Source organism: Neospora caninum, chromosome X (assembly GCF_000208865.1).
Source record: "Neospora caninum Liverpool complete genome, chromosome X".
NCBI classification, from domain to species: domain Eukaryota; phylum Apicomplexa; class Conoidasida; order Eucoccidiorida; family Sarcocystidae; genus Neospora; species Neospora caninum.
In genome coordinates, this window is record NC_018396.1 from 2225055 (window position 1) to 2249444 (window position 24390).

Consider the following 24390-nt stretch of genomic DNA (forward strand, 5'->3'; position numbering starts at 1 on the left):
TTTTGTTTTCAATTTTTTTGGGGGTTCCCGGGTGAAGGATATTTTTTTGAACCATTAAAGGGTACCCCTTTTTTTCTTTTAAAACCCCCCGGGCCATTTTTTAAGGAAGCAATGGGGGGTATTTTCCCCGGTTTTTTTTTTTTTTTTCCCGGGTGACCCCCGGGGGGGTTTTTTGGGAAGGGGGGGCCTCCAAAACTTTTTTGTTCCCAAAATGGTTTTCTAATCCTTTTAGGGCCCCCCCCCCGGGTTCAAAAAGGGGGGGGGGGGGGGCCTTTTGAAAAGCAATGGGCCAAAAAAAAACCCCCCCCCCCCCCCCCCCCCCCCCCCCATCTCACACAGGCACTTGTCCATGTGTGCAAGGGTGCCCATTCGTCTACGTATATATGTATGTGTATGTGTGTGTATATGTATGTGGTAAACAGCGATAGAGCGACAGCTTTGTTTGCCTGTGTGTGCCTTCCACGGGAAGCGCTTTGTGTTTTTTGTTTTGGGCGGCGCTTCTTCTTGCTTATCTTCATCCTGCCGATTCTCGCCGCGTGTCCGCCCGTCCGCGCTCGTCTACAGAGTCGGCTAAGGAGGAGGAGGCTTCCAGGGAGTCTCGACACGCCGAACAGTTGTCGACATCAACCTCGTCGGAGGCTTCGAGCTCGGAAGTCAAAGGCGCGGAGGGCACGTCTTTGAAGGAAGGTTCTGCCGACTCCGTCGACAGCAACGCAGGCTCCAGCGGCTCTATAGCCGCGAGCGGAATCTCCGACGAGACGGCCGGCACTCCTGTGCTTTCTGAGGAGGCAAGAACGTTTCTCGCTGACGCCTCAAACTGTAGGTCGCGTTTTTCCTTGGAGAGAAACCGTCGCAGGGACGGAAAACTGCCTGACGAGAAGGCCGTGTTTTTTTCCCGCCTCGTGGTTAGCGACTGGTCAGGACACCAATCGCCGAGAAAGAGAACGATATATGCAGCTGGCATGGTGCAGGGTCGCCACACACGTAGTGTTGCCTTTCATTTGCTGCATTATAACCCGTTTACCAATTGAGACACGCGCTGGGCTCTTTTTCCTAGGATAATCATTGGGTCTTGTGCAAAGCCAGAGGTTTCTGCGTTCATACCTCGGTCCACCCCCCCCCCTTGACTGAAGAGCTGCGTGGTTCCTCTCTTTCGCGATGGGTAGCCACACGCCTCTCTCCACGTGCTTCGCGTCGCGTATGCGCCAGCGAAACAAGTCGACGGGCGCGTTTTGCTCGCCCTGTCGACGTCCGTCTCTTCTCTGCTCACGACACTTCTTGCACCCGTTTAGACCACTCCATTTGACGAGAAACGTGTCCACGTTTTCATGCGTTTCCTTTGAAAGTGCCACTTCAAGCCTCACCTCCATGTGTCTGCCTTTGAAAGGTTCTCAAGCCACCATCGCGCTAGAAAGATCGTTTCACCTTTTGAGCGAACCGAGACGTCGGCGTTCGCGCGTGTTGCTCTTCAGTCCGGTACGCGTTCCGGGGTGATCCGATATAGCTGGGGCCATCTTGTCAGTTACATGTGCCGTTTCCTCTCGATTTCGCGTCCTCTGCTTCCTGCAGTTCGCGCAACGCTCCGAATGACGGACCTCGGCCTGGTCCGCGCGTCTCTCCAGGCGTTGCGCTACTACGCCATGTACAGACAGCTCAGCACGGGAGCCTTGGCGCGTCTGTCGTCTGACTGTTACTTTTTGGAGGAGCAAGGCGCTGCCCAGCAAGAGCTTCGCGAGGCGTCCAAGTTTCTGCCCGATCTGGCTAGTCACGCAGTGGAGGCGTCCGCGAAGGATGCGGAGGCCTCGACCTCACAGAGTTCTTCGCACCACGCGTTTGTCGAACGTGCCCTTGCCATCCAGGCGCCTTCCGTTCTGGGCGCTGCGGCGCTTCGCTCCGGGTTTGCTCTCCGCGACGCCTGGACGTCGCCCTCGGCGCTGTCCCTGGTCCAGGCGTCGGAGGCCTTGGGGACGAAACGCTCAAAGAATGGCAGGGGTCGAAAGAAGAAAAGATCGAGAAAGCGGAAACCGAAACAGAAAACGAAACATCTGGAGACCTCTGGGGCACCGCCGCTGCAGACCGTCCTGCGTCGCCATCGAGCTGGTAAGGCAGAAAACCGTTGGGATGGGGAAACTGCGAGAGAGAGAGGTAAAGGCGTCGCTTTGTGTGGGAGACAGCAAGCAGCAATCTAGAAAGAGAGAACGGAACGTTCGTGAGGGAGGCTGAGGATTCTTGAGAAAGAAGAAACCCGCTCGCCAGACCGCTTTAGCGAGTTTGAGACCGGTGACAGCCACCGCGACGCAGAGAGAGAGGCTGATACCGTCCACTCAGGAAAAAGCGGAATCCAACGGATCCGAAATACAGCATCAGTGCTCCCGCGCAAGACGGACGGAGAAAGTGTCGCTAGTCCTCCTTCGTTGGGAGCTAGGTCTGCGGGTGTGTATGTATGTAGATGTATGTAAAAATGTATGTATCCTCTTAGCGAGGAGAGTCCCTACCCAGTGAAGCTGCGCTGTTTTTATCCAGCTTGACTGGCCCAGTCACAGAGACGGAGATGGAGACCAGTACTAGATTCGAGTCAACAACCTAGAATCTTGCAAGACTACGTGCATGCAAATTGACCTCTCCTATGTAAACGCACACGGATGGATACCCATATATATACATATATATATATATATATTTAAGCCAGTCTCTAGCTGCCTTTAAACATGCTTTGCAGACTTGGGTAAGCGTTCCAAGGGAGGGATTCAGGGGGAAGTTGCGAGTTTTTCCAGCTTCTTGAGGTTTGCGTATTTCGCGTCTTGGTGCCTTTCAGTCTCCTGTTTCGTCCTCGCGGCGGAGGCGGCGCACCTGCTGACGCAGCATCCGTTTTTCGAGCTCAAGACGTCTGAGAGGGCGAAGACCATCTTTGAGAGGACACATCAGCAGATGCAGTCCTCGTGGGATAACACACTTTACGCGGAAACTGCTGATCAGCGGCACCTGTCCTCAGCCATTCACTCCTACGGACTCGCACCTCTGAGCCTGCAAACGTTCTTGCACACGCGCGAGACCATCCTTTCCTGTAAGCGGCATCTCGCGAGGGCCTCACCCAGGCGCTCTGGCGTCTGCATTTGCACGTGGGAGAGACCGAAGATCGTTCGGACTCGATCGACCACCGAAGTGGGAAGGCGGACGTGTGGAGCCTTCCAAAGAACAGAGAGGCGACGCTTTTAGTTACCGGGAGTGGCTGTGTATCTGCCTTTTCTCTCTCGGGTTTCATTGCCAGCGCCCCAGGAAATCTGCAGAGACATGTGTCGACCTCGACACGTGCGGAGCGCTTGTCGGGAACGCGTTGGATTTGCCTCTCTTTTGGGGCCTCGGGGAGAAATCAGGCACTTGCATTTCCAGATGACCTGCAAGAACTCGTGAAGTTTTCGGACTTGCCTGTTGCTGGGTCTCAGGGCTGAAGAAAGAATCGACGTTTTTATTCGAGAAATGCGGGGACCCAGCGAAGCACACGCTCCTTCCGGCTTCTCATGCGAGTGACAGTCTCGGGCACTTCAGCTTCTCGCTGCAAGATCTGAATGGGTTGCAGCGGCTACTGATGGAGGTCTGCGGTAGGCGAATTCACGATTTCCAACCGCCGAATCGCGCTCTCACTAAGGGGTGTAGAGAGGCGTCGATTCGAAGGAACGCAAAAGAGGGCTCTCGTCTTGCGTGGCCTCGTTCTCGTCCGTGTTAGGATTTACGGTGCATCGCTCGTAGAGGGGAAAACGGGGTCTCGTCGAGCAGTGACGGTGGCGCGTAGAGAAGGGAGGACGGGCATGCACATTTAATCTCGGTTTCCAGGGCATTTGCTGGCGCTTTCTCGATTGTCGTGATGCGTGTGCCGTTGCTGTCTCTCCTTCCAGAGGCTATTCGCTCGACCTGCTGTAAGGACACCGCAGATGCTGGAGGGAACCGGGTGCTCGCCTGAGAGGACAACGTCGTGCAGAGAGTGCAACGGGGCTGCCGATGATAGTGGAAATGGGCGGGCACCAAACAGCAGGCATTGTCACGTATTTTTCGGGACTGCGAAAGTCTTGAATTCCGAGAGGGGAGTGGAAAAAATGAGCAAGGGAAAGAGAAGGGCGTACCTGCGCGGAGCCGCTCACAGTGGCGAAGGCTGGCCAACTCTTTGCTGGGCTTCGCCGTTGCATTTGCACGCAGATATACACACTTTTCTGCATATAGGGCGGCGGTATATCTACTTATGCATATCCATATTCACGTAGTAATAGGGAGAAATGCATAGAGTTATGCATGCCTACCAGCAGTGGCCTGGCTACCAGTGCGTGGATGCCCAGCGATGCATATGCGGTGGAGCGTCCATTTGCTTGTTGGGAGCTCTTTCGCGTTTGCTGCCGTTTCGACATGCCTTCCCCTTTGAGATGACAGGCGCGAAATCGAAAGCCCATTTTGCTTCGGTCTCTGCCGCTGTTTCGCTCTCTGCAGCTCATATTGCCGTCAGGAAGGACTTGCCGTTCATGACCACCCCGTTGTCTCTCACCGAAAGTACGTGGAAACGTGCGCGGGCGGAATCAACGGGGAAACCCGTTCCCTTCGCCTCCATCTTTTTCCCGGGTCTCGCACGTTGGGCTCGGCCGTTCCGGTGTCGCGAGTTAAACCGATTTCTCAGGTGCATAAGCCGGAAGAAGCCGGTGTACGTCCAGCGTGCGCGAGTGTTCTGTCGCCCGTCGGGCCCCAGGCGCTACTGCGGAAAATGGAAATGTTTTGCGTGTCCCGACAGAGCGACGGCCGGTGGGGAGAAGTGTCTCTTCAGCAGCGTCAGGACACACGTGGATGTCTGTGAGCAACTCTAGGTTTTTCAAAATAAGAAAAGAGGGGTTTCCTAACCCAAGCTTCACCCCCTGATTCACAACTTGGGTTCTTCCTTCGGTTTTGTGCTCAGAGATCATGCGGATTCCAGGTAAGCTGCAAAGGAGCACGGCGGCTTGGAACGTGACTCGGTTCACGCAGGCAGCGGCGATCCGAAAAAAGCCGTGAACAGGCACGGGACAGATCGGGTCGGGCAAAGCGATCGAGAGACAAGACCGGAGTTGAACCGTCTCAGAACGTCCAGGGTCCTTCCGCCTTGTGTTTGCTCCTTAGAGTTCCACGGAGGCCCGCAGGACAGAGGCCTCGCGCTTTTTCACCTCTAAACTTCAGCAACGCATTTCGCGTGTTTGAGTCGAGGCAGTCTCACGAGCTATCACTCGAGGCCCTACGGCCAGCTGTAGCTGTTCCTAGCGAGGACACAACACTGTCGGTTTAGTGTAAGCGTAGAGCTCATCGGGTAGCAAGATATAAAAGACAGTAGCCAACCTACCGTGGAAGATGGAGTCGCCTTCCGAGGGCGGTGGAAGGCGCAAGCGTCGAGGGGAGGGAAGTCGAAGGTCCCCGACCTCGCGAAAGGCCGATGCGGGGCCAGTTTTCGATGCGTCGTGGTTTTTCTCTTTGCCATTATAATAAGGATTCTCACAGTCTCGATTGCCCGAGAAAGATAGAGATGTCCATCACACTACCACCCAGCACGTTTCTGACCAGCTGCATGTGCGCGGCGGCATTGTAAATCCATCTCTGATCGCGTCGCTCGTCCTTTTTGAGTGTTTCGTGCAGGCGACCCCGCTGCTGTGACAGCAGGTGAGCTTCCGTCCTGTTTAGTGCATCTGTGCCTCATTCGTATTTATCGTTTTTACACACGTGCCACACCGCATAAAGAAGCATACACATGCTAAAACGCAGCGGGCGTACGTTGTAGCAAGGGTTCATGTGCGACCTACGAAGGTTGCTGCATCATTTGCGACTTTGAAATGTTCGCATGTTTTCTAGTTGTGCATTTTTCCGCGGCGAGATGCTCGTGTTATGTATAAATGCTCTCGGAGATCACGAAGCTTGCAGATTTCAATACACACGGCTATACATACATCGACACACAGATATTGATACAGGCAGAGACTATATATATAGAGAGAGGGAGAGAGAGATGCAACGCTGTCTTGGGAAGGGACTGGATGTCAGTGTGTCATTGCTGTTAACGCGGTTCGCATCTCGGCCTTCTCTAGATTTGTCACGTGGTGTCCCCGCGTCGCGTTCGTTTTCAGGAGGCTCTGCAGTCGTTCCACTTGTCACGGAGATGCTGCAAGGTGGGTCTCAAAAAAACTGGACGGGGACAGGTGTCTCCCTTGGTGCTCATCCGAGTATGTTTGTGTGTCTGCGTCTGCCTGCGTCCGGACTCGACGCTTGGGAGCGCACGTTCTCAGGCGGGTGGTTTCTCGTTTCCCATTTCCGCCGATCTTTTGCCACCGACTAGAGGGCAAGCGAGGATTCGAAAGAACAGCGGGAACCAGCGTTCCGACCGGCAAAACGCGCTGCGCGAATCCACGTCTTGTTTCTGGGCTTCCTGCCATGGCGCAGCACGAACTCGAAATGTGCGACTCGTGGATAGACTGTATATCACGTCTGTGTGAATTTTGGAGGGCGCCGTCGACGTGAAGCACCCAGAAGAAAAGTTTGAGTTGATGTCCGGTGAAAGGCCCCGGAGGACTCGATCGGTTCTGCGGGAGAGTAGTTAGATGCGAAGTTTTGCGGTCTTCATTTACCGTTTCTCCGAGTTTCTTCTTTTTGTGTGTCTTCAGTCATTGGCAATAACGACTTCGGCTCCACATTTGATCCACGTACGCCGTCTACAGTATCTCGCTTTTCCCTCTTCTTTTTTTTCTTCTCCACCTCTCATCTTTGTTCCCTGTCCTCTCGCTTCTTTGGGTTCTTCTTGTCCCCTCTCTGCTCTCCATGTCTCTCTGGTTCCTCGCATGTTCGTTCTTCCCCAGTGTCCACCATCTCTACACCGGCAGCCGTCGCTCATCGTGCCGTGGGTTGTTGTCTCTTCTCTCCCTGGGGCCTCTCCCGTTTGCCTGTTGTCGTTCTGCGCCCGCGCGTTTTCCTCATCTGAGTTGCTGCGCATTTCGCCCAGTGATTAGGTAGGAGATCTTTGCCCAACCCCCCCCCCCCCCAGCACCGCGCCCTGGTCTTTCCTTTTTCTGTCTTCAGTTTGGAATCGCGTGCTTGCTGCCGGCGAGGTTCTCCGAGGTGAGGGGATAGGCTGTGCATCCGACAGAGATGAAGAAGAGACAAGGGATCGATACGTGCAAAAAAGATGTATCTGTCTCTACGTATCTGTACCTATATTTGTATGTATGTTAACGAGATGGATACACTTCGAGAGAACGAAAGACAGATTTGCTTCGCGACACAAATAGCATTCCGTCCCAATATGCAAGCCTCTCCCCCCCCATCAGTTCGGTTGATTCGGCCGGTTTCCCTCGATGCGAGAGTCCAGTCGTTCTGGTGTATCCGTAGATAGCGAAGTGTGCATGCGCCGTGCAGCTGTCTTTCGTGCGAGTTCACCTTTGGCAGGTTGTAATTACGGGAGGCGCAGTAGCGAGTTCTTTTGTGGGGAGAGGAGAGCAAAGACGCGCCAGTCCCGTTTGGCGCCAGCAAGAGGCGACCTTCCTTTGGAGAGACTCCGGTGTGTGTGTGTGTCTCGTGATTCGGTTTCTTGCAGACTCGGAACACAAAAGCGACGAGCTCACGAAGGCCCTCGAGAAAGGTACGGACCGAACCTTCTCTTGTAAATGAGAGGAAAGCAGTCAAGCACACGAGATTGTGAACATGAGATTTCGGCCTCGGCACAGATTTGGCAGTTTAAGGTGCCCATGCTTCTTGAAACCTAGTCCTTGTCCGTATTCCTATCTCGGTGCACATACATATGACCCCACCAAAGTATATATTTGTATATATGTAAGGCCGCGTTTTGACTCTGGGCATGCATCGCTTTACCATCAGGCTTCAGCAGTGTCATTCAATGTCGTTCCTTTTTCCTTTGGGGTGTTGTGCAGTGGAAAAGAAGCGCAGCAAGGACTTGGCGAACATCAACAAAAGTAAGGTTTTGTGGACACAAACCATCGTACATCCACACCCACACACAACTAGAGATATGTTTAACCTCTCAGGTGCGCTTGGATACTTTGCAAGAGGCGACTAGGGATATTTTTCTAAAAGTTGTTTTCACTGCAGGCCGTCTATAGGCCTGTAGAGACGACGAGTCGCGCGTGTGAACGAAGATTTGACGGTTCGCGGTATGTGAGCCCAAGACGAATCAGCTGATGTCAGCACATCCGCAAGGGTGCGTGGATGACGCTGGGATTCCTGACTGGTTCGAGTCCTAGTTTCTCGACCAAGGGGAGAGGGGGGGGGGGGGCCTCCACGCACATTGAGCGGGAAGCTGGTCGGCCTCGCCTAGAACGCGGGGCTCTTCTCTCCGCCTGCCTGGTTTGCGTCTGTTTTCAGGTCTCCGTATTTCAACCCCAGTCACGCAAATCAAGGCGTCCTTCGGTGGGTCTTTTGGCGCGTGGCTCTGTCCCTTGGGTTCTGGTCTTTCGGTTTCCTCTCCTTTTGAAAACGTGGCCGCTCCTCCCCGCGGAAAGCTGCGCGACAGCCTTCGCCCTCGCGTTCCCGCCGCCGCTACGAGGTTCTCGGGGGGGGGGGGGGGCGACACGACGGCAAAAAGTCAAAATCTTCGCTCTTTGCTTTTTCAGAAGGCCTTTGCGTCACGCCTCCGAAACCCGTTCTCTGCGTGGAGAGATGCACGCGTCTGGCCACTGGCAGGCTGACATTCAAAGCACGAGCGTTTCTTGCATCTCGACACGATTCAGTGTCTCCCTTCTGTTCTTTGCAGATCGCTTGGGGCTCCGAATGTGGTTAGCCTCGCTGACTGTCGCTCACACCGGTAAGTTGCAGACAGGAGATCTGTCGCGCGCGCGGAAACCTTTCTCTCCTTTGCTGCCCGACGCGATCGACTCCGCGTCCACATTGGCGTCAGATTGGCCCAAAACCCAACTCCTAAAGGAGACAGAAATTCAATCTGCCTCGCGTTTGGTCTCGACCTCACTCCCGGGCACGGAACCGATAGAAACGGCGGGCGTAGGCCGCCTGACACGGGGTGGCCGCGTTCCCTGTTTGACGCACATGCGAGCGAGAGGAGGCTGCACAGGGTCGGCGAAGTCTGCGAAGAAAGGCAGCGGAGCTCGTGCTTTTTGGATCTATTTTGGATCGGAGAAAAGGGTCCGCGCGAGATAGGAGAGACTCGCCCTTTGAGCAAGGCAAAGTAGCAAGGCGAGGTCGGGCGAGAAGTCAAGCAACAGTGGGTTGGGAAAACGCGTCGCAATCTGTGTCTCGCCGTTGTTTTTGCTGTCTTCTCAGGGCTCGGAAGCCAGAAAGGGAAGAACCGGAAAGTGAAACTGCTCACCTCGCGCATGCAATTTGGTGAGCTTTCACCACTGCTCACTTTGGCTTCCCTTTCGCGGCTATCCCCGTTCCTTTGGTTCTGTCTGTACACTGTCGCCACGCGCACTCTGCCTTTCCTCCCTCAGACGAGAACTCCCGGTTTTCTCGCTCCCTCCTTGCGGGGCTTCTTGCCGTCACGAGGGTGTCTCGGTGCTCTCAGACATCTTCGTCCGTCTTGCCGTTCGGCTTGATCCGTTTCGATCCGTGACGGAGACCTTTCTGCAGATCTGGCCAGCCTGGGTTTGCCCCTCTTTTTGTGTGGATCCTCAGCCAAAGGCCGTCTTCACGTTCTGGAGTGCCTGGAGAAGCACGAGGCCCTGACGGGTGCGTTTTTCGGAGTTTCGAAGCCCCCGGTGACATGCGAACACAAAGGGGGGGGAGGGGCGGACGGCTGTGGCCGCAGCTTCCAAAGTTCTTTTTGGGAAAAGACTGCAGACGGCGTGTGGTGTCTCTGCGGGGACTGTGGAAATGCGCTGGGCAGAAAGGAAAGGCCACATATGTATGGAGAAGGAAGGCGTCTCTCCCTCACATTGCCGTGCCTCTCTTCCCGCAAAAAGAGTTTTCTCGCACGCGACCGTCGAACGTCGCTTCGACATCACTCTACGAATTCCCTTTTTTGGAAAGTGTCGAAAGCTAACATGGCAATTTTCGTCGACGCAAAGGGACTCGGTGGCTTCTCTAACCTGCCGCGGCTCGGTGCCAACGTACTGGCAAACGGCTGTAGAGTCCGCATCCTTCTTGGCTTCTCTTCCCTTTGCGCTGCATGCACAACGAACGGAAATGCGTGTGCATTTCCTTCTGGATCCGTTCCAGTCTCTCCTTGCTGTCACTGCGCGATAGCGAGTCTCTTTGTTTCTCGTGCTTCCTGTGTGCAGAGGTGGCCTTCCTCAAGGCGTCGTCGCCGCGACACAGTAAGAACCCTTCTCGCTCACCAGTCTCTCATTCTCCCCAGAACTCGGTTCATAAAAAGCACCTGCTCAAATGCCGCTATCTTGCTTGCTCGGCACGCATCACACTCACAAACTTTCCTACGAGTGTTTATCGAAGTCCGTCTATTGATTTTCACTGACGAATATATCCATATCCATACACGTATGATCATATATATATATATATATATATCTATATAGATATATATATATATATATATATATATATATATATGTATATGCGCATTTAGGTGCTTTGAGGCATTTCTGTCTCCGTGGAGTTTGTATCGATTTGGATATCGGCAAATGCATCTTTCTCTCTCCATATATATACATATGTACATTTTTACCGGTAGATCGGCATGTGTGTATGTTCTTCTGTTTGCCTCTATGTATATCACGATATATGCATATATATGTATATATATGCATATTTCAGATTGCCTCGAATGCTCGTGGTCTGCCGGTGTGGTTTCTTTCAGAGCCGTCCAGTTTCAAAGCGTGCCCGAAGCCGTCGCCCATGCCGGATCAGCAGGCGCTGGAGCGCATCTACGACGAGTGCTTGAAAGGTGAGTCAGAGAAAAGCACATTTTGCGCACGGGAAAGAGGGAACGCAGAGGAATGTAGGTTTGTACGGTTTGCGACTGTGGGCGCCGATAGAGTGCACAGGGCGAAGCTGAAGCTGGCGCGTTTAGGGAGATACTTCTAAGCGGGGTGTCTCTTTTAGTTGTATTTTACCTAGTACATTAAAATTTTCATTTAAAAATTTAGTAAAATTGTACAGCTGAGGGCTGGGCGTGATGCCATTGAGGTCGAGGCTTATGGTATCGAAACCAAGTCGATACGGTTCGTTTTCCTGCCGCGGTTGGTCCCGGGAGGTTCCCCGCAACAAACGTGTCCACTGCGCTTGCTTCGAGGTCTGAATCCACGAGGGAGAGTCGCGCGGTTTCACACCTTCTGTTGATCGTCCGCAGTTTTTTTCTCTTTGGACGTGAAGGCGTCGGGCGACGTGCGAAGTTGGTGATATTCAGGGCTGCTGCATGCGTGTCCCGGTTTCTCGTGAAGTCCTTGACTGTTGCTTCTTTCCTTCGAGCCTCCAGAGGTGTTTCTTTGCAAACGCTCCCAAACCTACACGTGTCCGGAACAGCACTCCAGGAAACCAGTGGTCCTTGAGCACGACCCCGGCAACGGCGACACTTTCTGTTTCTCGTGTTCTTGTGTCTGGCGTGGTTCCAGCCGACACCTCGCCTGCCGAGAAGCCGAAGAAAAAGAAGGGGAAGTTCGCTTCGCACGGAAAGGAAGTGCAGAAGGGGGGGCTAGGCTCAGATGCAGAGAGTGCAGCGGCGGGTTCTGAGACGGAGGCCTCGGCATCGTCAGCGGCATCGGAGCCCTCTGAAGCGCTGTCGGGTTCCTTACATGCAGCCTCGGAGCGTCACACTGTATTCTCTCTCGGGGGCGACAACAGCGGTGAGGAATCAAAGACTCACCATGGGGCATTTGGCGAATCCCATGAAGGCTCAGGCAGCCACGGCAAAAAGCATCATGGTTGGGGTTTCACGCACCACAAGTCTGCTGATGCGGCTGACGAGGAATCAAAGACTCATCATGGGGCATTTGGCGAATCCCATGAAGGCTCAGGCAGCCACGGCAAAAAGCATCATGGTTGGGGTTTCACGCACCACAAGTCTGCTGATGCGGCTGACGAGGAATCAAAGACTCATCATGGGGCATTTGGCGAATCCCATGAAGGCTCAGGCAGCCACGGCAAAAAGCATCATGGTTGGGGTTTCACGCGCCACAAGTCTGCTGATGCGGCTGACGAGGAATCAAAGACTCATCATGGGGCATTTGGCGAATCCCATGAAGGCTCAGGCAGCCACGGCAAAAAGCATCATGGTTGGGGTTTCACGCGCCACAAGTCTGCTGATGCGGCTGACGAGGAATCAAAGACTGACCATGGGGCATTTGGCGAATCCCATGAAGGCCCAGGCAGCCACGGCAAAAAGCATCATGGTTGGGGTTTCACGCACCACATTTCTGCTGATGCGGCTGACGAGGAATCAAAGACTCACCATGGGGCATTTGGCGAATCCCATGAAGGCTCACGCAGCCACGGCAAAAAGCATCATGAGGGTTACACGGCTCACGGGAAGCATCAGGGTTGGGCGTTTGAGAGCCGCAAGTCCTCAGGTGCGGCGCGTAAAGATTCGGAGGCTCCTCCGGGCAGATCCGAGGCGGTCGGGGCCGAATCTGAAAGTCGCGTGTTACATTTGACGGAAGAACACCAACGGGAAGAGGGGAAGCACCACCCGCCGAAATCAAAGGAAGAACTGATGGAAGCGAGGAGGAAGAAAAAGGAAGAGAAGAGGGAGAAGAAGAAACACGCTGCCGAGAGAAAGGCGAAGGCGGCACAGCAACATGTCAAAGAGTCTGGGATGTCCAGGAAGAGTAGAAAGTCGCATGAACGGCTCCAGAAGAAGAAGAGCAGTCATGAAGCTGGAAAAGCGACAGAAGCGGGGGAACCAGCAGAAAGGCGAGAGGCCGCGGAGGGTGCGTCTGCTCTTCAGCTGTCTCAAGCGATCGCTTGGGTTCCTGAGCAGCCGCGTTGGGAGCGGGAAATCGGGGTCCATTTCTTTTGACACCAAAATGAATTTTCGCCGACGTCGAAGGCCTTGACGTCGACCGGCCTACCGGCTGACTACCAGTCTCCACACCACCCGGCTGTTGAAGCCTCGAAACATCTCTCGACCGCCACGCCGTCTGTATGCTACAGCGGGCCTCTGTTTTGTCCAGGTGATTTTCTCGACAAATGCGTTTGTTTCTCTCTTTTACGATTTCGTGCCTTGCGCGTAAGTTGGTCCGCCTGGTCGACAGGGAGACCGCGCGTTCCGCCTGATCGGTCAGCACAAATGCATCGCTTTTTGTTGCCTCGAAACGGCCTGCCTAACAGCGCGTTCAGTGGTCTCCGTCGAGGGGTCAAACTCGGAACGAGATATGAAGCCTCAGGCAGATGCCACTCCTACACTCGCGGCCGCAGCTGCATATATTGGTTTACGGCTTTCCGCTCCATTTCGTTGTCTTTTCCAAGAATCTGTTTTTATTTGACTTGCTGCTGTCAAAGACGCCTTTCCCTGGGGACGAATCTGGCATTTGCACTTGGGATCCAACCAGAAAAAAGCCGATTCTTTGACGCCAGGCGATTCGGCGCACGCTACGCGGCTGTTCTGTGATCGTTTCGAGCCGCAGGGGAACTGTGCCACGTCTTTGCATTTGTGTCTTTACCTCCCTCGGCTCCTCTGCACGAATTTACCACATCTGCATCGCAGTGCGCGCGGCATCCAGTGCCGCAAGAAAACAGCCGTCGAACGCTCACACCCTGAGCAACAGAAACAGAAACGTCAGCACCCAGACTCCAGCAGAAAACCGCATTGGCACGGGGCAGTGTTTACAGCAGGGTAAGCCGTTTTTCGTCTAAATCCGTGGATAGAAGACGCTCGTCTCTCAGCCCGTTGCAAATTGCTTGTCCTGCAAGCATTTCCGAGACTGAACTGGAGGCGCAGTGCCTGGATCGGTGCTTTCCTCGAAAGACGCAGAAAAAAAATCTACTGGTTCAGCGTCGCTTGAGAAGACGCTGTGGAGAAACTCTTGCTCGAAGGTTCCGTAGTGTCAGCACAGCACACGATGGCTGTCGATCAAGCAGTTGCTTCACGAGCATACTTCTGACGGGGATCACGATCACGACCGTCATGTCTACAGGTGCTTCAGTCTGCAATTGGTTATGATGACTGCATTTATGAAACACATGATGAGTTCACCGACCCAACACGATCCGGTTGTTTCGGATTACATCCTTCTGTAAGGGTCATATACCTGCTAGAACCCCCACTAGAAAGACTGCTCAGCGCGTGTACTCTATTTCGTGAGGAGGCATCGTGAGTTCTGTTCAAGTTCGATTCGAGAGATTCGGCACTGACGCTGAGCGACGTTCTCTCGAGGGTTCTCTCCACGTACTCGGAAGATTCTCCATCTTTTTCTCCACTGCCTGCCTGGAAAATCGTTTTCGATGACGATCTCTGGCAAGGACAGCCTCGCGCCTTTTTGCCAGCAGAGATTGCCAGCGTGGGTTGCAGACTTCCGGGTTTAGGGTTTGAAGATCGGCGGCAGCAATTCACGCGATTTTGCTGGGATAACTCGAGGAAAATTTTACATTTTGCAGTCGAGCCTGCCACAACGAGGTCGGTCTCCCTTGCTCTCTTCGCGGATCGCTTCTACGAGTGCTTCCCGCGATGTGTAAGCGGGAAAACCGAGACACGACTGTCAAGACACAACACCCCCCTCCCTCCGTCCGGCTTCCGAACCTCCGTCGGCTCCGAGAAGGGAGAAGCGGGAGACCGCAGCATAACAAAAAAAGACTCCGCATTCCATTTGCTACTACTCGCGCGTCGCTTCCTGAATATTCTCCGCCCTGTCCTCTTCAAACGCTCGCACAAGTCGTCGCCTTTCGGCTCGCCACAGTTCCGCCAACCGGTGACGACGCGTCTCTCCAACCCACTTGCATGCAGCTCCCGCTTCAGTCTGGTTCAAGGTTCCAGCAAGCCTTCGACGGTCCACTTTCTCTCTCCGTTCTTGCCTCTCGGAAATGAGTCCCTCGATAGAGCGAGCTGCGTGCGTCGGTGTTCTTTCTCTGTTTTTCCCCGCCGGTACTGACCAGCTCTAGACCATGCCGCAAAAACGCCGGGACACGCGCCGTCTCGCCTCGCGCTCGAGCTCTCTCTCGAGTCTTCCTCTTCTCCCGGACCCTAATCCTCTTTCGTGGGAATACTTTGCCGAAGGCGGGGTGCACGTCGTGTTCCGCTACGTTGGTGCCGAACGCTGTCTTCAAGGGAAAGTGCTGAAGGTGAGACAGCGGCCGCATGCCGTCAAGTGGAAGCTCGTCGAGGAGTTTTGTGCTCTCGTCGGCGACCTGGAGAAGAACGGAGCAGAAAGGACTGGAAAAGGGGAGCATCCCGACGCATGTTCCGCCGAGGGGGACTCGACAGACCAAACAGAGACACAAGGTGGAGAGCACGAGCGGTGCGAACAGGTGCGCCCTGCTTCGTCCCCGGCTCGCCCCTCTTTTGCCTCTCCCGCTTCATCCTCTATCCCTTCGTCCTCTGATATCTCTTTTTCTGAACCGGTTTCCTGCGCTTCTGCTACATACCCGACCTCTTTCCCTTCTGCCTCTTCCGCGGCCAGTCCCTCCAGTCGCTTGTCTCGTTTGTACGGATTGATTTCTCCCCTTTTTCTTGCTCGACAGGCTCTGTTTCTGCTCCCCCGCCGCTCTGTCGAGTCGCTGTTGGCAGATTCTCGAAGGAAGCGACGAACGCCCAGACGCGCCTCCCCTGCACAGGGCGCAGAGACACCCCACTCGTGTAGGGAGACAGCAGAACGCAAGGCCAACCCGAGCTGCTGCCAAGAGCAGGAAACTGTGTCTTCGTCTCTCTCGTCTCGAGAGGACGGAAACGCTGACGATCTGTGTCCGTGTGTTGTGGAGGACGACTTTGTCGCCGTTCCACCGCCGCTTCTGGATGGCAGCTCTTCGTACCGCAGAGAGAACGCGAAAGAACTGTGCGAGAGGCAGAAGCGAGGCCGAGACACCGGAGAGGCCCCCACAAGCGGTCTGGGGTCTCAGATCCCTGCCGAGGGGCGGGTACACGTGGAGGAAGAGCAGGAAAGAGACGAAGAGGACGCGAGACTCCATCTGCCTTCGTCCTCGTTTCTTTATTTCAGTGTCGAATTAAAGCCAAAATGTGGACTCCTCGAAGACAGTCAGTCCGCAGAAAGCGGAGCGTCGGATGAAGCCTATCTACCAGAGAACGAGAGCAGCGCTTCGGTGTCTTCTCTTCCGCGTCAACACCGGAAAGATGGCGACTGTGCCCATGGTTCCGCTTCTCGGTCGGAACCGTCATCCTCTCCGTCCTCCTCGCCTTTGTCTTCTCTCTCTTCTTCGTCTGCTTCTTCGTTGCCCGCCTCGCCACCGCTGTTGGCTATCTCCCCGTCGCCTCCGGTGAGGGAAGGGAGAAGGAAGAAGGGAGGACGCGGCGCTTTGCCGAGTCGCTTCGCCATGCAGCAGTTTCTCAAAGAGTCTCGCGGTGTCGTTCCGTCCCGTTCTCTCTTCGATCCACCGCGTCTGTTCAGGTGTACGTACACCTCGTTCCGCTCGCAAATCGCGCACTTGGCTGCGGTGCCTCAAAACAATTTTTCTGCCTTCGTTGACGGACAGCCACTAGCCTCGAAAGCATTCGGAAACCGCGGCCTTCGTCTTTGCTTTGGCACTCCAGAGATCAAGCTGGAAACAAGAGAAATAGCGGCAAGAGGACAATGCTCGGGATCAGGTCCGAGAGAAGGCGCAAGAGCAAGTGGAGCGGGAGTACGAGAGAGGCGGCGAGGTGAAGAACAGCGCGAAGAGGAAATGCACGAGTCGCTCCTTGGCGAATACAATGGAGAGAAAACCATCGACATTGGAGATCTTCTTGCATGCATATGGGAAGAAGGGAGGGATTTGTTCGAGAGCATTTTGCTGCTGCAAGCGTTCGCGTCCTCGCAGCAGAGACTGGCTATATCGCTCGCCAGAGAACTGAAGCGAGCTGCCGCCGACATGCATGAACTCTTCCGAGAGGAATATCTGCTGACATCCTTCGAGCGATATTGCGAGGTGGGGTGCCACAGTCACAGAGAAAGGAGCTTTTCACATCACGTTTCTGAAAACGCAACACGGGTTTCTTCTCACCTGAGGCCTTGCGAACACGCCGCTCGCCAGACCGCGAATGCAGACGCTCTCTCCTTGCATAGTTGCCAAGTGTACGTACACCTGTCTGCGCGTTCATAGCTGGAGATATGCATGCAACACAGAATAGCCCAATGTACAGGTGGATGTTTGTGCCCTGTGCATCTGTGTATACAAACATATATATAGGTATGAATGTAGACATATTTCCACAATCTGCATCTGTCTAGGAAAGCACATTTTTAGGTGCTTACGAATGTGCCTTTAGATAGGCAAGAATCAGCATTTGGATTCATTTGTATGCATGCATATGGAAATCTCTGTGTCTTCGAGCTTGTGGGCACGGTATCGGACCAGTGAGTCGCCGGACACACAGGCGTGCGAGAGCAGGGCTCTGCGCAGGCCTTTGGTTTCTTTCGCCTTCTGGACAGCGGAGCGTTGTCACGTGAAAGAACGCGTCATGGGGCCTTCCGCTGTCTCTCGTGGTCCTTTCTGTCTCTGATGCCCCTAGGCGGTGGCGCAAGGCCTGGCGCTGCTCAGATACCCCGTGGCCACCCCGGCCCCTGCGTCTCAGGCGGGCTCTGCTTCTCCCGCTGAGTCCGCTACATCGTACTCTCCCCCTTCGTGTTCGCCGCCGTCTTCTCCCTCTGCCGTCTCGTCTCTGTCTCTTGCTAATCTCGGTCGATTTTCTTCGGCTCTCGACGCAGCGCAGGCGCTCCAGATGGCGCACGCCAGAGGCAAGTCGTAGACCTCCGCAGCCGTCGTTGCATGCTGCAAAGACGGGTGCCGACCGCCGGGCGTTCCGGCCGCCTCTAGGGCCCTAGACGCCCTCGGCCGTTCTTCGCCTTAAGCGACACAGTGTGTGTCCTGCGATCCAAGTCGAGCAGTCGTAATTCCCCCTTCTCTTCATCGCAGAGACAGTGTATATACAGGTACATACATATATATACATATATATACATTTATGCATGCATATATATATATATATATATATATAGTTGAAGAGGTGATTGAGCTTTTTCTTTCCTTTCGCCCCTATGTCTCTCCTAGGGACACGAGTAAAAGAGGCGCATAATCAACTCCGCCACTTGATATTCATGTACATATATATATATATATATATATTTACATATATATATATATATATATATATATATATATATATATATTTGTAGTTATGCCATTTGAACGGTGCTATGTTACGCGCATGCAGATATGTATACACGCAGCTGTTGAGAGACCCATGCGCATGCGTGTCTGCGTTCGCCTCTTCGCTCTTTCGCTTTGCTTATCTCGCCGTGTCCTCAGCCGCAAGTACACGGGCAGTTAGGACTGGGCACGGCTGCCAGGGCCTAGCCCCGTGGACGCGTAGGGGCGCACATGCACAGACCTTCGAGGGGACACCCAGAGGAGCTGCTGGCCTGCTGGCTGTTGCCGTCGTTTGCCTTCAGAGGGACGTCGCATCGTTGCTCGGCTCCGGCGACTGGCTGCGTCTTCGGACTGTCGCACGGGCTCTTCCACGGCCGCGTTTTCCAGGGAAAGAAGCGTGCGACGTGCCGGCGGGGTGGACGCGTCTGGGGCGGTTCGGTGTCCGAGAGATTCCCGGGAACTTTTTCGCTTTGCTGGCGACGAGACCGCAATCGATGACAGCTTCGCCTGGTTGACGAGATATCTCGTCGGCCGCTCCTTCATGGATGCCAGCATCATGACCAACTTTGTTGTCGGCGGGAAAGGTGAGACGCGTCGAAACGCGAGAAGCGCAAGCTGACGGGCCTGGAAGAAGCTGCAGTCACACCGGGGGCGCAAACCGCGAGAGAGGATTGGCAAAATGGAGACGCGTGGAGAGAAGCGGAGAGGAAACGACGACTTGGACCCTGAGCGGAGGAGAAGTGAGAGGACGAGAATGCACCAAAGGCGAAAGACTGCCGGGGAAAAGAGAAACCGACGATTTCAGGATTGGCCCCGACGTCCTTGCAAACGGCTCAGGGAAAGATACGCACGCGGCGACACACGGGCGCAGCACTGGAGATGAAGCACCCAGGGGAAAGCAAGAGAGAAGGCGCGCGCTCTCGCGAAGAGCTGACGAGAACCGAGCGGGGGAGCATCGATTTATGCTCTTCTCACAGAGAGCCGCAACCCTCCCCAAATCTGCGCTTATCTCTGTGTGCTTAAGCATCCGGGTGTTTATGTCTACCTTTTTTATCGGCGAAAGCTCCTGAGTCTGCCTGATGCTGCACGGCTCGGCTAACCTGGTTTCGTGTCTTTGCGTCTAGGTCGATCCCTAGCCGAGGTTGTCGGTGCTTCGGGGTCTGCTGCCGGCTCTTCCCTGGGCCGGTTTCGTCCCCTAAAAAGACTGCCTTTTCGGACGAGAGAGAGCACAGCGTTCCCTGCTGCCTTGGCGCGACTCGCCGTCCATGCGGAAATCTCTAGAGCGTGGTGTTGCCGCCAGGAGAGTGGAGCAAGTGTCGGTCGAGGAAACGAAGGACAAGAAGGGGAAGAAAGCTCGTCACGAGAAGGTGGTGGACCAAGCGGTCGTGGAGAAGGAAAAGAGCAGGGAGGGGAAGCAGAGGATGCGTTCCACAGGGACGAACACAGTGCACTACGAACTTACGGCGAAGCGGGAAAAGGAGACAGACGGGTTGAAACGTCAGAAGTGCAAAGTCAACGAAAAGACAGCGATGATCAGACGCCTGCAGCCTTTTACCGGCTCTCGCTGGTTGACATTGATTTCAAATCCGACGAGCGCATCGAGATGTAAGAGAATTTCGTTTGTGTCGCAGGATAGGATGATGCGGTAGACACAGTTTTAGATGGGTGAAATGTGCAGCTTTCAGCTTGTCGATGTACAAGCAACTTCTATCTGCAACTGATGTACTTGATTCGTGTTCAGTGGACATTCGCTCAACCAAAACGAGATCTATGAAAAGATATCTATATGTATCAGCTTCACTCGTTTTTCACATCTGGACATCTCTGTCAAAAATATATAAATGTGCTGCACTGTATTTTTATACGTAGATACCCGTATCTCTACATCTGCGTTCGTTCTCTTCTTGGGTGTCTTTTTGTCTCTGGGTCTCCGTGTGCCGTTCGACAGTAGGAAGCGTGCCAGAAGCGATGCGTTTATCGCCACTGACTTCGATCCTCTCTCCTTTCTTCGGCAGCATTCCTTTTCTCTCGGTGGTCGGTGGCAGCTCCTCGGGCCGTAGATGTTCCTGCATTCGTCGATATTTGTTCGCTTCTCTATATTTTCTGTACAGTTGTTCTTTTAATCTGCGTGTGCATTGCTCTACTAGGCACGAATCAGATTGTATGCCTCGTGTTTAACAAGAGATTCTTTTCGTTGCGTCTCTAGGTTGCTGTATCCACTGCGTCCTCCCCACGTCTCTCGTCCTGTGTTCGTCTGCTCAGATGGCACAAAGACTTCGAGGCGATAAAACAGGCCTACCGTGCGGCCAGCGCAAGAGCCCGTTCTTTCGATGAACAAACCAGAGCGTCCACGCCTACATAAATGAGAAAAAGCGGCTCTTCCCATCACTAAACCTGTATGAATACCAATAGCCTAGGTAAGCATGTTTCCGGCGCTTCTACAGTCGGCAAACAGGACCAGCGGTACCGCACCCAAATCCTTACGCTGTCACAGTCTTCTTGTACGGCAAGTTTTTATGCATTGTGTTTCTTCACTTTTTCGTTTCAAGGCTTTTGCACGTCGAGTTATTGGGTTGCTCGTCAGCAGGCACGCGCTGTCCGTGTTGTTCTACCGTAATGCGTTTCCGTCGTGTTGATTCCTTTTCCTCGGTATGCTGTGTGAATCGCTCTGCAGGCTGCCGCCGTTGGTGTTCTCTGCTCAGCCACACAAATCTCATGCGTGCGGTGCAAAATCAGGCACCAACCGTTCGGCTGCCCGTAGCGGAAGCCTTCTTGGGTTTCCCTGGCTCTGTGTAGACAGCTCAGCTGTTCACTTGTATCTGTCAATGGATGCGTCTGAAGAAACGTCATTTGCGTGGTAGAAGCAGACGATGGATAAAAACACATTTGAGACATCGAAACATATGCAGCATCAGCTGCAGGTACGCACTGGAGAAAACACGCATGCCATGCAATGGGCGGCACCCAATCTCTACGTGGGAACCATTCAAAACTTTCATGTGAGCATGCAGCGAATGCGAGAAGTTGAAGAAGCAATGAAGCCACGAGGCAGTGACCAACAGTGGAGTTCCCAGTAGACACTGTGACGCCAGCGACAAAGAGTTGACAGGTTAGAACGATATAGCAGCAAGAGCACCTGCATCTTACTACTCGAAAAAGTGGAGCCGAGTTCTCAGCGAGACAGTGACAACGTGACAGCAGACAATGGTCAAGCGTCAAAATGTGGAGATTATCTGTTCACACTTCGGCTTCGGGGGTTCTCGTGCAACGACCTAGCAGATTGAGCGTTCGCCTCTACGTAAAGATCAAACACATCAGTGGAGTGCGGTAGTGGTAGCGGAAGAGTGTCATTTTTTACCGGTGCGGAGTATCTACCCAGCTCCACGCGACGGCTGGACCACCACCACCGAGCGAGTCCAGCGTGGCCACGAGAACGCCGGGAGTAACAAATCCTTGGGCAAGTATGAAGACCGTCGCGCTAACTCCAAAGAGTCCGAAGGTAATTGCAACTGGACCCACAACTCTTTGGTGCAAGGTGCAAGCGAGACCAGTGAACAGAATGCCTGCCACACAAAGTGGTCATCTGGGAGACACGTTACGGTGCACACTGCTTACTATCTGAATAGGCAGCGGTTCACATAGACGCGATACGCTTCCTAAAGAAGGATCTCCGAGTTTCCAGCGACGTGGAGGGCTGACTAAGATGCTGTTCAGGGACAGGAGATCGGTTATCGTGCACCTCTTAGCTGTAACGCCATTTATGGGGTTCTAGAGCTGCTTGCATGCCCTTACCTCCGTTGAGATCTGCCCAGCAAACGTAGGTGACGTATAAACCAATACAGAGCGAGAAGAGCGCAGCAGCGACGCCGATGAGTGCACTGCCGACGACCAGCGGGTAGGTGAAACCTGAAGCAATGGCCATGTCAACATTACGCATCCACAATAGATTCAGACAGCACTATTGCAGTCTCTCCGCTGTCCCTATCTGTTTTGAGGACGTACCGCATAAATCTCACACGCACAAAAAACTCCAATAGGATGGAACGAGGACGAGGTGTTTTGTTTGATGGCGCAATCCGGTGCTCCGGTCGGGCACATCTACGGAACCAACGCGAGAGGTCAACGCCAGATGATGATAAAAGAGAGCACGCTTTCGGCCATTTTTGCACGGATACGGTATGCTGTGTCAAGCCCAGACGGCAGGCGATTTCACTCAAGCTAAAAACTCACGGTCTGCCGCCAGTTCCCCTGGCTTATTTTTCACTGCCGCTCTTTCTTGTGCAGTTCCCATGGCGTCCCACCTGCGCCACAACCAGAGAAGAGGGTGCTTTTGTTGAATTTTCGAACACTAAGAAGAAACACCACCATACGAAGCTCGGCCCTCGAAAAAGACGTGGTCGTGAATAGATAATGTAAACAGAGTACACGCCGTTGTGGGCCGCGCTCTCTATGTTGGCTGTCTGCCACTGTCGGGTTCAGTCTGTCGTACCGCGTCTATGAAAGGAAGAGATACGAAGCATTGCCTTGTGGATTCCCAACGCAACGTGAAAAGCTGCCAGCGTGCCACAAGGGAAAGGGATCTACTGTTACCACGCTGGTGTATGTAAGTTATTTGCTGCTTCCGAAAACTGGCCGTCGAAGAACTGACACGACCACAGCCCACACCCTGGGATCAGTTTGTCGAAGTGTTGGACCACTGACAACGGGAAAGACCTCATGCCCGGAGGCAACTCCCAGAGAGGAAGCATACCTTTTCGTTCGTTACGAATTATCGGAATGTCGGCCCTCTGTTCCACCCAACCGCCAATGCATTGGAGTACCGTATGTGTTGTTGCCTTAGCGAATAGTTCTCCGTATTTCGTTAAGTCAGAGCAAATAACTCAAAGTTACGGGTTCTCCAAAAATTGTCACTGATCCTGCCGCCATCAGTTTCACGACTATTCTACAGCATTCCGGGTTCCCGAGAGTGCGGCTATTCGGAGCATCTTGCCTGCGCAGGAACGTGCTAATCTCCGCGGAACCCGCCGGCAGTTACTCAGGGCCTTCAGCTACTGCGAACAGGGTTCCGGCCTGCTTCGAAGTACTTGCAAACGAATCTCTCACGGGCATCATCGGGAAAGCAAAGACAAATTACATCTTGGCCTCGTGCTATCAGTGTGAAATGTCAAACTGCTGTTGCAGTGAGTTCCGAAGAACTGTACCTCCTGTATCTGGTGACATTCCAGCGGTTACAGCAGTCTAGGGCGTATGCATGCACGTTAAAATGATAATTATAGATCTGTCTCATATTCGCATGCCAACGTTCGTTCGACATCAGAGCAATTCCACTCGGCCGAGAACGGCTGCGCGCTTGTGTCTCCTCCCCTGTCAATCCGGAATGTATTTATTGACAGCTGCCCATCACCTGTGAATTCCCGTTTAGGCCACAACTAGGTCCAGCGACAGTGCCGGGCGTGACTCGCCTTCTTGCTTCCCGTTTCCTAAATCCGGCCACATGGAGTTTTCAGCTCCACACGATCCCTGGAGCACGCATGAAACTCGTATTTAGATACGCTACAGTTGGCACATACGTCAACACATTCAGCCACGCGCCAACCCCCAAAAATGGATTATAGAATGTTCATGTTAACCCGTTATACACGCGGAAAATTGAGTCTGACGCTCCAAAAAGTCGTCTTAGCTGAAGCTTTATTGGGAGGCAGACACACGTCGTGCCCATCCATCAGGAACCCCCGGAAAAAAACCGCCCCAGACAAATCCTTATCCGTTGCGGCCACATTTCGACCTTCGTTCGCAACAACCACGGGTTGCAGAACGATAATGTAAACTGACTCCATAGAATCCCGAAATAAACCATGAGCACTGAGCAGTGCGAGAAATCACTTGTTTTTATGCGTCACGGACAAAGGTGGCGGTTTTTTTCTGCCGAGCCACAAGCAGGAGGGCCATTAGAGACGACGACATCAGCCAAACATCGGTGATCTGCTGATCGGCTTGTTCGGGGGGAACATATCGCACTTTTCTTGCAAATGCGTTGTGGAGCCTTGGAACAGGACGACGGACAAGCAGTGTTGCAAGAGGTTCAAAGGGGATAGTGAATTTCGTAGCATATCCAGGGGGTTTGCCGCGGCTCATTTATGAAGTGCTCCGCAGTATCTGAGACCCCACGGCGACTCAGAA

The 24390-nt window shown here is 53.7% G+C and overlaps 2 protein-coding genes across 2 annotated transcripts in view; both read left to right on the top strand.

Moving 5' to 3' along the window:
• NCLIV_047500 (putative Trichohyalin) overlaps positions 1 to 12569 on the top strand; it is a gene marked incomplete at both ends in the record, with an annotated part of 21950 nt that extends 9381 nt beyond the window's left edge. Inside the window, 20 exons of the mRNA XM_003884301.1 lie at positions 565 to 819; positions 1570 to 2100; positions 2816 to 3064; positions 3444 to 3599; positions 4477 to 4536; positions 4934 to 4951; positions 5641 to 5664; positions 6126 to 6167; positions 6660 to 6698; positions 7072 to 7110; positions 7586 to 7630; positions 7920 to 7961; positions 8371 to 8415; positions 8759 to 8809; positions 9283 to 9345; positions 9637 to 9690; positions 10242 to 10277; positions 10778 to 10864; positions 11532 to 11762; positions 11821 to 12569. Coding sequence (XP_003884350.1) covers positions 565 to 819; positions 1570 to 2100; positions 2816 to 3064; positions 3444 to 3599; positions 4477 to 4536; positions 4934 to 4951; positions 5641 to 5664; positions 6126 to 6167; positions 6660 to 6698; positions 7072 to 7110; positions 7586 to 7630; positions 7920 to 7961; positions 8371 to 8415; positions 8759 to 8809; positions 9283 to 9345; positions 9637 to 9690; positions 10242 to 10277; positions 10778 to 10864; positions 11532 to 11762; positions 11821 to 12569 — 2816 coding nt within the window. The remainder of the gene's footprint in view (positions 1 to 564; positions 820 to 1569; positions 2101 to 2815; positions 3065 to 3443; positions 3600 to 4476; positions 4537 to 4933; positions 4952 to 5640; positions 5665 to 6125; positions 6168 to 6659; positions 6699 to 7071; positions 7111 to 7585; positions 7631 to 7919; positions 7962 to 8370; positions 8416 to 8758; positions 8810 to 9282; positions 9346 to 9636; positions 9691 to 10241; positions 10278 to 10777; positions 10865 to 11531; positions 11763 to 11820) is intronic.
• Positions 12570 to 15015: 2446 nt separating this feature from the next.
• On the top strand, positions 15016 to 17809 carry NCLIV_047510 (conserved hypothetical protein; the record flags this gene model as incomplete). Its single annotated transcript, XM_003884302.1, has 3 exons — positions 15016 to 15378; positions 15592 to 16989; positions 17573 to 17809. The coding sequence occupies 3 exons, from the start codon at positions 15016 to 15018 to the stop codon at positions 17807 to 17809; spliced, it is 1998 nt and encodes a 665-aa protein (XP_003884351.1).
• Positions 17810 to 24390: the final 6581 nt, after the last annotated feature.